This window comes from Gracilinanus agilis, chromosome 2 (assembly GCF_016433145.1).
Source record: "Gracilinanus agilis isolate LMUSP501 chromosome 2, AgileGrace, whole genome shotgun sequence".
Taxonomy (NCBI): Eukaryota; Metazoa; Chordata; class Mammalia; order Didelphimorphia; family Didelphidae; genus Gracilinanus; species Gracilinanus agilis.
In genome coordinates this window covers 568,082,067-568,093,215 of record NC_058131.1, presented here as the reverse complement: position 1 = coordinate 568,093,215, position 11,149 = coordinate 568,082,067, and the positions used below count along the sequence as shown (strand labels likewise).

At 39.5% G+C, this 11,149-nt stretch overlaps 1 protein-coding gene across 1 annotated transcript in view; it reads left to right on the top strand.

Moving 5' to 3' along the window:
- Nucleotides 1-11,149, top strand: part of NOX5 (NADPH oxidase 5) — an 83,752-nt gene that overhangs the window by 11,294 nt on the left and 61,309 nt on the right. The window contains exons 4-8 of the mRNA XM_044660110.1: nt 221-455; nt 714-867; nt 8,298-8,476; nt 9,315-9,497; nt 10,612-10,744. Coding sequence (XP_044516045.1) covers nt 221-455; nt 714-867; nt 8,298-8,476; nt 9,315-9,497; nt 10,612-10,744 — 884 coding nt within the window. The remainder of the gene's footprint in view (nt 1-220; nt 456-713; nt 868-8,297; nt 8,477-9,314; nt 9,498-10,611; nt 10,745-11,149) is intronic.

Genomic DNA, 11,149 nt, shown 5'->3' with positions numbered 1-11,149 from the left:
TCCTTCCTTCCTTCCTTCCTTCCTTCCTTCCTTCTAACCTTCTTCATTTCTGTGTAGAAGCATTTTTATCCACTTTGTTGCTTATTAGCTTTGAGTATTATTCATGGCATATCAAGGTTTCCTTTCTCTCTCTCTCATTCCCTGAACTCACTTAGTAACCTTTCCCCACCCTGAGGTGCCTTCTCCAATGAATACAAAGCACATTTTTTTTTCCCCACAGTGCAGCCAATTGGCTGAAACCTCCATCCTCCAAGAAAAGGCCACAGATACCCCGCCACCTGACTTCAGCATACTGGCATAACAATTGTGGCAAGCTGGCCATTCTGGCAGTCTACATCGGACTCAACATCCTGCTCTTTACTCTGGCAGCCCTAAAGTACCAGTCCTCTGGAGCCAGGATCATGATCGCTAGAGGTGGTGGCCAATGTCTGAACTTCAACTGCAGTTTCATTGTGGTGAGGGCTAGATGGAGTTTCCTTCAGGGGATTATGGGGAGGTAGTTGGATGGGAAGGAATGGACCAGAAAGAAGGGGGAAGGCTTCAGCTTGGGACTCTGAGCTGAGATTCTCCTTACTTTGGAGAAGTGCACTTGACTGGTGTAGGAGAATGCAATACGATTATGTCCAGGGAGAAAGGCAAAGGGACCAGAGAGAGGCACAGCTGTGAATGCATCACTGCTTCTTTTTTTCTCCCCCACCCCTTGGCCTCCCTAGGTATTGATGTTGCGGCGTTGTCTCACATGGTTAAGGGCCACGTGGTTGGCCCGAGTTTTCCCACTGGACCAGAATGTTGAGTTCCACCAGCTCATGGGCTATGTGGTAGTTGGATTCTCCTTCATACATACCACTGCCCATGTGGTCAACTTTGGTAAGTTTCTGCTCCTAAGAACTCACTTCCCTAATCAAGGCCACTGGAATCTCATCATGATCCTCCTCTCCCCCCAACCCTCATTTTGCTCTTTTCTTAAAGTTCAGGTCTAAGCATTAGTAACTCCAGTGCCTCCTGGTTACTTCTAAAAGCAAATATAAAGGCCTCTGTTTTGACATTTTAATCCCTTACAACCTGCCCCAAATCTGCTTTTCCAGCTTTATTACACATTATTCCATTATATCTACTCAATGGTCCATTTAAACTGACCTTCTTACTATTCTCTACATACAGCATCTGATTTCTTTTCTGAATTCCTTTTATTGGCTTTCCCATATACCTGGAATGATCTCCAACCTCCCCTCTGCTTTCAGAATCCCTAGCTTCCTTCAAGTTTTATTCCTCCATGAGCTTTTATTGATCTTCTTTCCCAGCTGTTGTCACAATGCTTCTGTAATAATGAGAAACTGAGGCACAAAAGGTCCGAGTTTATCTATTTATTGGTAAGGCTAGTGATTACCAAAGTAGAGATCAATGGTCCCTCAGTAACCAAAGACTCCTGACACAAATTTGACTAGTTTTTAAAATATAGTTTAGTGGTTACATAAGGTCCACTTCTTCCTCAACCCTTGAGAAGGCAAGCAGTATGATATTAATTGTACATGTGAAATCTTGCAAAATATACTTCCTTATTAGCCATGTACACACAAACACACAATATACACACACACAAACACAAGAAAAATCAAGGAAATTTTTTAAAGTGCGCTTCAATTAGCACTCAGATTTCATCCATTCTCTCTCTGGAGGTGGATAGCACTTTCCATCATTTAATGGATGCTTTGAAATTGTCTTAAATAGTTGTCTTAATCAAGATACTTAAGCCTTTCATAGTTGATCATCCTTACAATATGGCTGCTGGTATATAATTAATTCCTACTTCTGATCATTTCATTTTGCATCCGTTCACATAAGTCTTTCCAGGATTTTCTGAAATCATCCTGTTCATCATTTCTAATACTCAAATAATATTCCATCACAATCATATGCCCCAACTTTTACAACCATTCCCCAATTGATGATCATCCCCTCAATTTCCAATTTTTACCACCATAAAAAGAGATATTATAAATATTTTTGTACATATAGGTCCTTTTCTTTTTCCTCTGATCTCTTTGGGATACAGACCTAGTAATGGTATTGCTGGACCAAAGGCTATGCATAGTTTTATAGCCCTTTGAGCATCATTGCAAATTGTTCTCTAGAATGACTGAACCAATTCACAACTCCACCAACAGTGCATTAGTTGAACTTGGTAGTTCTTAGCTTTCCTGGGTCTTCATTTCCCCATTAGTCAAATGAGATTGGACTAAATGATCTTTGAGGACCTTTATAATTCTAGATCCATGATCCTATGATTAAGGGCAGGATTTTAGGCATGAAGGGGAAAGAGGCATCTTTGTGCAGAGGGGGCATATCCTTTGATCATACCACTGGCGTTGTTGTTGTTGTGTTTTTTTACTATGTCTGACTCTTTGTAGTCACAAATTTTTGTGACTACATTTGAGGTGTTTTTTTTTTTGGCAGATAGTGGACTAGTTTGTCACTTCCTTCTTCAGTTCATTGTACAGATGAGAAAATGGAGGCAAATAAGGTTAAATTGCTAGCTCAGGGTCACATTACTAGTAAGTGTCTGAGGTTAGGTTTGAATTCATGATGATGAGTCTTCTTGACTCCAGGCCCAGGGCTCTATTTACTATTCCACCTTGCCACCCAAACCACTGAGGGTAGCTACATTCTTTGCCCATTGTTAAGGCTACTCATTACCTTCATATTATTAAGAATTATAGACAGATAGTTAAGGAAAATGTGTATCCTGTACATATAACAGTGTTTACCAGAAGCATCTGGCAGCCCTTTCTGCAAATTTCTCCTGCTTCCTCCAGCTCTAATGACATGAGCTGTGTGTAATCACATCTAGGATATAGATTTTCAATAAACTAATCATCACCTTCAAGGCCTGCATTACTTAGAAAGTCAGTCCTGTTGCCAGTCACTATATTAAGGCTCTAACAAGAGCAGTGATATTTTAAAAACCTATTTCTACTGAGCTGATATACAGAGACACCGGCTCTGAGCTATGCTGGAGGGAGAACAGGCATGGGCTTCTACCTTCCCCAAGTTTTAGGGCTGTTCTAGAGGTTCTCATGACAAAGCTAAATATATATTTAGTGGATCTTATGCAAGAAGCCGGTAACGACACACTGTGTTAACCAAACAACCATGCAGGTGAAAATTGATTTCTTTTCATTTTTCATTCTTTTGTTTTTACTTACAATTTCATTTTAACCTTATTTTAATGATAGATTTTGCTTTTATATTACCTTCATCTCCAAGTATCTCATTCCCATTCCCATTCCCCTAACTAGTGAGCTCTTCCTTGTAACAAAGAATAAAAAAGGAAGAGGGGGCAAAAAAGTATTTCAGTAAAAGCAACCAACTCATTAGCCAAGTTTCACAATGTCTACACCTGTAAATATCCCCTGAAAAGAAGGGAGAGAGGTATATTTCTCTTCTCTTCTCTGGGATTAAGTGTGGCCGTTATACTTATACAACGTTCAGTTTTGGTTTCTTGTTTTTTCCATTTACATTATTATAGCCATTGAATATATTCATAGATCTTAAATTTGGAGCTGCAGAGGACGTTGAGGGCCAAGTAGTCCAAACATTCAAATAGTCCAATCCTCTTATTTTACAGATCAGGAAACTGTGATCCAGTAAGATTAAATTACTTGATTGGCAGGGTCATAGAGGTAACAGAGGTAGTATTTGAACCTCCTTCTTCTGACCCCAAATTCACTATATCAAGAGTACTTAGCATTTTGGGTGTGTGTGGTATGGGCCCCGTTTGACAGCCTGCTGAAGTCTATGGACTCAGAATAATGTTTTTAAATAGTTGAATGAAATGCTAAGTTTCAATTAGTCATTTAGTCAATAAATGTTTAAGTTCCTGCTTTGTACTGGGAATTTTTTTTTAATTTTATTTTTTAGAAAAATTTTCCATGGTTACATGATTCATGTTTTTACTTTCCCCTTCACTCCATAGCCAACTCACATTTGGGAAATTTTTTTAAAGAGTCTAAAGGTGATATTTCTACCCTCAAGGAGCTTATAATCTAATAGAAGAGACAAGAAAACAAATATGTACAAAAAAGCCATACATAGGATAAATAGGAAACAATAAACAGAGGAAGGCTCTAGAATTAGAAAGAGTTGGGAAAGGCTTCCAATAGAAGATGGAATTCTAGTTAGAACTTAAAGGAAGCCTGAGAAACCAGTAGGGAGAGAGGAGGGGGAAGAGCATTCCAGGAACAGTGGCAGCCTAGAGATGAAGTGTCTTGTTTGTGGAATAGCCAGGAGGCTGGTGTCACTGGATCAAAGAGTATGTGTTGAGGAGTAAGGTGTTAGAAGACTGGCTAGATAGGAGGGGGTTAGGTTATGAAGAGCTTAAAAATTCAAACAGATTTAGTATCTGATCTTGAAAGAGATAGGGAGTCATTGGAGTTGATTGAATTGGTGAAATGGTCAGATCTGTACTTTTGGAAAATCCTTTTGGTATCTGAATGAAGGATGGAGGGACGCTTGAAGAAGGTTAATGGGACAAAAAAAATGTAATTTTTCCCCCCATCCAAGTTTGCAAAGTTTGCAAAGCTGCTGAGATCTATCAAAGGACTCCAGGTTAGGAATTCTTGAAAATGTGAATTTTTTTCTGGTTCTACCTACCTTACTTAACCATTCATAATCATCTTCCCATGTGTCTGTTAACATGTCAGTTCTTATGATGCAGCAATATTCCATTACATTCATATATTGCAATTTGTCTAGCCATTCCCTGATTGATAGGCAATGCTTCTGTTTCCAATTATTTGCTACCACCAAAAAAAAAATGCTGTTATGAATGTGATAGGGTATAGGGGATCTTCTTGGTTTTTGTCTTTTCCCAAGTAAAAGTACTTAGCAGTGAGATTGCTAGCTTAAAGGATATGGATATTTTAGGCACTCGTGAATTTTTGCATAATTTCAAATAGCTTTCTGGAATGGAGAGACTAATTCTCAGTCCCGTCAACAGCCATATAGTGTCTGCAGGCTGATTTTCAAAAGCATGAAGGATGCTGCTCAGAGCTACCTCCCTCTCCTTGCCAGAGTTGCTGCCTCCTGCATCATGATTACTTACTATATTGTTTTTCCTTCATCTCTGCTTAAGGATTACAGGCAGGATCTGTAAAGAACTATGCAAGATTGGAGTTCCTAAAATTTTATTCTATTTAAAAATGGAATGGGCTGCCCTGGGCAATAGTATATTTGCTCTCACTGATGATCTTCAAGCAGAGACTGAACTTGGTGGGCATGTTGTAGTAGGGATCTCTTTTGAGTATGGATTGTACTAGACTAAGCAATCAACCTATGAAGACTTATTAAGTGCTTGCTATAAGGAAGAAGGTGTGCTAGGGACCAGAGATACAAGACAAAACAACAATGACCACGGAACAGTCCTTGCCCTAAAGCAGTTTACATTCTATAGAGAGACAGCAGGTACGATATATTTATGTACAAAATAAATGCATACAGTTCAGTGGATTGAGAGTCAGGCCCAGAGATGGGAGGTCCTGGGTTCAAATCCAGCCTCAGATACTTCCTAGCTGTGTGATCCTGGGCAAGTCACTTAACTCCCATTGCCTAGCCCTTACCACTATTCTGCCTTGTAACCAATACACAGTATTGATTCCAAGATGGAAGGAAAGGGTTAAAAAAAAAGAATAGTAAACAATCTATGATTACAGTCCATGTTTCAAGTGAGTATGGTTTCATTCGTCCTTTTTGCCAGAGTGGTTCAGGTCTTTAACCTCTTCTAAACACTCATAATTCCCAAAGTCCCAAATTCCATATGTTCAAAAGTTTGGACAAAATCTCTTTGCAGCAAGAATGGGAGAATTGAAAACTTCATCAAAGACAACATTTTCCAATACAGGTTGGGTGTCTATAGCTTGCCATTTTCAGGATGTTTCCTCTTCCTGTCCTGCTGACCTCTGCATCACAGTGTGACCAGATGGACAGCCAAAATCCTTGCTGCTATTGCAGATTATTCATCCCTTGTGGGTGGGTATCCTCTTTTAAAGAAGCTTCCATCTCCTTCTAGGCAACAGTAGTGCCACAAATACCTGGCCTTATGGAAAATATAATTCTTAATCTCCTCCAATAAGTATTATACCTTGGGGTCACATATTTTAAGAAATGTAGTTCTTTTTCTCTTGGAAGTACTGTTATATAGATAAGGAAACTGAGGCTCAAAAAGTTATTCAATTTGCTAATGGTCCCATAGTTACTAAATGCCAAAGGCAGGATATGAACTTGTGCAGAAGAAATCATAGGATTGAAGGGCACTAGCGAGTACAGGCAGACAGTCTCAACCCAAATAAGGGACAACATTTAATAAACATGCCTACTGTTGTGTCCAACTCTGTGCTAGGTGTTGTGAGGAATAGAAAAGAGAGCCATACGCAAACTATGCATACCTTTTGATCTAGTAATACCAATACTAGGTCTATATTTCAAAAAGGGAAAAGGACTTATTTGTCCAAAAATATTTATAGCAGCTCTTTTTTGTGGTAGCAAAGAATTGGAAATTGAGGGGTTGTCTATCATTTGGAGAATGACTGAACAAGTTGTAACATCATAACTTATTCAGCTGTTCTCCTTTTATTTATAATGTATTTATAATGGAATATTATTGTGCTAAAAAAATGATGAGCAGGATGATTTCAGAAAAACCTTGCAAAGATTTATATGAACTGATCCAAATGAAGTGAGTAGAATCAGTAGAACATTGTATATAGTAAAAGCAATATTTTTTGATGAATAACTGTGAATTATTTACTTATTCTCAGCAATGCAGTGATCTAAGACAACTCCAGAGACTCATGATGAAAAAATGCCATCTGTCTTCATAGAAAGAATGGTATACAGATCAAAACAAACTATATTTCAATTTCTTTTTTTTTTTGTTGTTGTTTGAGATCTCTTCCACAAAATGGCTAGCATGAGAAAATGTTTTATATGATTGGATATGTAAAATCTACATCAAATTATCTCTTGTATCAAGAAAGGGAAAATAATGGGAGGAAGTGAGGGAGAGAGGGCAAAAAGGAGGGAGAGAATTTGGATTTCAAAATTTTTAAAAATGGAATGTTAAGAATTATTTTCATATATAATTGGGGGAAATAAAATATTATAAAAGAGAACCACTCTTTTTGTCCTTAGGGGGTTAGCATTCTAGCTGTGGAAATGAATTAACAATTAGAATATGTAAAGACAATTCAAAATGAGGTGCTAAACTAAAGATAACTAAATGGAAATGCATTTTTAAGTGTTTACTATGCATCAAGCACGTGGCTAAACTCTCAAGATGCAGAAAATAAAATTGAGAAAATCATTGCTTTCATGGAGGTCATATTCTAATTGGAGGAGATAATACACCAAAGAAAGCTCTTGTTTATATTCGGTTCATGGAAAATGGAAAAGCCAAAAGTTCTTGAGAAGATAAAGTTGCAGGGCAGATGGCAAGATCCAGAAGATCTTGGAGGAAAATCGTTGTTCCACTATAAAAAGGAATAATTGGTTAAAAGGTGCAGTGGGGTTCTGGGATATCTGCTGCACAAGGAAGGATCCAGGTATCAGCCTCAAATTAGCAGTGGGCATCCTGCATTTGGTGGGAGCTGGACAGTGGGCAATGAAGGATGTCTGGGGAAGGAAAAAAGTCAATGGCTACCTTCAGTGACATCAGCTATGTCTGATCTTTCTTTTTGTCACCCATTGGCTAGATGGGGGAAGGGAAGGAAACAAAATGATATCATTTTTAAGATACTCATTTAAATAGCTAAGACAAGTCAATATATATGATACTAATTAACTGTGTGGTCTTGAGGAACTCATCTGCTTTGGATTTCCATTTCTTCCCTATAGGACTCAAAAAAACAGTTTGGAGGGGGTGGGGGCAGGAAGTGAGATGTCCAAACTTGTACATGCCTGAATGTTTTTTAATGAAAAAACAAACAAACAAACAAAAACAAATAAATATCCCTGCTGTGGGTTCAGCTGTGAACTGGGCACTATGAGAAACAGAAAAGAGACACATTCTAAATTGGAAAATCTCCAAGATGCCTTTCTGACACTAGCATTCTATGATTGGGAATCTAAACACTGTAGAAGAAAGTTCAATGTGGTTTAGAAAAGTGATAAATCTATTAGTGGCTGCTGGCCCCTGGCCCCTGGAATAGACCACTTCAAGACTGGCTTTGATCCATAATTGTCCCAGGTACCCAGAAGAGTGATCTGTTTCTGCTTTCCCCATTGTGGAAATCTTTTTTGTCTAGCACACTTGGCTCAATCAGAGAACAGCACCTTCCATTTCTGGGAATATCTCCTCACTACTCGGCCTGGCATTGGCTGGGTCTATGGCACAGCATCCCTCACGGGCATCATCCTGCAGTTTCTCATCCTCATCATGCTTGTATGTTCCTGCTCCTTTGTCCGAAGGAGTGGGCACTTTGAGGTATGATATATAGTCCTTTCTCTCTCTCCTTCTGTAGCCAGTTTTCTTTTCAGGACCATATCTAAGGCTATTCATCCACCTCTCCCATTCCATATCCTTTATTCTAATTATCTCTCTTTTGATCTTCTAAAAGTCATATTCTAGTGACTAAAAGACTCATGAATATGCTTACATGTCACTTAGATTCAAGTTTCAGGCACTACTCTGGACGGCACTATTTTTATATTCAAGTCAAAATGTTTGGCTTTGGAAAGATTCTCAATTTTCTCTTGTCCTTCATCCACTTAATATCATTGTCAGGTCCACCTGTAATGGACAGTAGAAGCAAAAAAACTTTTGGGATCAAAGAAGGAAAAGAAGAACTGGGAATGATCTTTTTTTTTTTGGAATTTCTAGTTACTTCCAGACCAGAATCCCTTCTCTAAGTCAGCCAGCACCATCCCCAGGAGATCAAATAGTAGATGGGAACCAAGTGTTTGCATTTTGCTGAAAAAGGCAGATAGGGTAGAGCCCTCCTCAGAGCTTAAGCACTCTGGCCCATTGCGGGGAACCTCACCCTACTTGTAGGCAAAAAAAAAAAATCAAAGGAATATTGTCTCCTTTTCCATTCCTTTGGCTGAAATTATTGCTCCTAGCTAGTGAAGGGTCCTTCTGGCCATGGCTGTCGTGGCTCTGGCAAACCCAACAGTGAAAGGAAGTTATTAACACTGAATAGCTACACCAAAACTCTGCCTACCTGCCTGACCAGACCTCCCCAGTCCCCATGGGGCAGCACAAGATGGTGCCTTGCTGAATTTGAACTGCCTCCCAAACAATATCTTTCTCTGTGATCTCACAGGTATTCTATTGGACCCATCTCTTGTACATCTCTATCTGGGTGCTGCTTATTGTACATGGGCCCAATTTCTGGAAGTGGCTGCTGGTCCCCGGTCTCTTATTCTTCCTGGAGAAAGTTGTGGGACTAGTGTTGTCACGCATGGCAGCCCTGAGCATAGTGGAAGTCAATCTCCTCTCCTCCAAGGTGAATTGGTCCTCTTCTACCATCTTCTTATCTTCTTATGGAACTATAACCCCACTTATCACCACCATAAAGATTTAAGGGAACAGAATCTGGAAGAAGAAAGTTCACATGGCCTAGAATCTCTTCCAGCTCTAAATCTATGATCTAATGATTCTATGAATAAAAGAAAGCTATCAATCATTCCATAATTAAGTGTTCCATTGTAAGGAACAGACTACAAATGATATGGGGGTTCTAAAAATTCTAATAGCTCACATTTAAAGGCTTCTATAGGGATTGTGAGGTTTGTTCCACATCTGATCCTCATAATAACCTGTTGTTATTATTATCCTCATTTTGCAGATGAAGAAACTGAGGCACTGAAAGTTCAGAGACTTGTTCAGGGTCCTACAGCTAGAAAGTATCTCAGGGCACATAGTAGGTACATAATGTATATTTGTTGACTAACCAAGGCAAGATTTTGAACCAATACTTCCTGATGCCAGATCCAACTTCACTGTTCCCCAATTTATCATGCTCCTATCTAAGAAGGGAGAGATCAGTGCAAGCTATGGTAGTTAGGGAAGGTTTTATTAAGAGAGGATACATTTAAAAAGGTAGTGGAGTATTTTCAAATCTTTCCTGACCTCTTGCATTCTTGCTCCCCACTTTTGACTTACTCCTAGTTAATAGGTTAGTGTTCTCAATGATTAATATGGTGCTGCGGCAGCTAAGTGGTGCAGAGGATAAAGCACAGGGCCTGGAGTCAGGAAGACTCATTTTCCTGAGTTCTAATCCAGCCTCAGACTAGCTGCATGACCCTGGGCAAGTCACTTGACCCTGTTTACCTCAGTTTTCCTCATCTGTTGAATGTCAAATGGCAAATTGCTCCAGCATCTTTGCAAAGAAAACCCCAAAGGGGGTCATGGAGAGTCAAACATAACTGAAAAATGACAATAACAATATGTCACAGTGTACAGAGCCTTAGACCTGAGTTCAGGAAGTCAGGAAGACTTGAGTTCAGATTTGGCCTTTGACACTTGTTACCTGACCCCCTGCCCCCTCCATTTCTACCCTATCCTCCTTTGCTTCTGTGGAATGCTTATCTGACCCCATTTGTTTCCTTTCAACCTAGGTTACTCACCTCGTGATCAGTCGGCCCCCTTTTTTCCACTACAAACCTGGAGACTACATATACTTGAATATCCCAGCTATTGCCAAGTATGAGTGGCACCCTTTCACCATCAGCAGTGCTCCAGAGCAGAAGGGTATAAAAAGGATTTGTCAGGGACATTTGAGCAGCCTGTCACCTGCAGGAATGGGACTGTGCACATCAAACTTTTACCTCAAAACACTGATATCGTCTTTCCTTGGGACCATGGCTGTCCTACCTCTGGTTCCTATTACTCCTCCTCCTCCTCTTCCTATTCCTACTATACCTGTCTGTTTTAATTTCCCCTACTATGAAATGGGAATGTAATAACATCTATTCCTCAGGGCCATTGAGAAGATCAAATGAGCTAAAATTTTCTATAGCGCTTAGCCTAGTACTTGTCACATAAGAAGTTTAATAAATGTATACTTCCTTCCTTCCTTCCTTCCTTCCTTCCTTCCTTCCTTCCTTCCTTCCTTCCTTCCTTCCTTCCTTCCTTCCTTCCTTCCCTTCCTGCCTT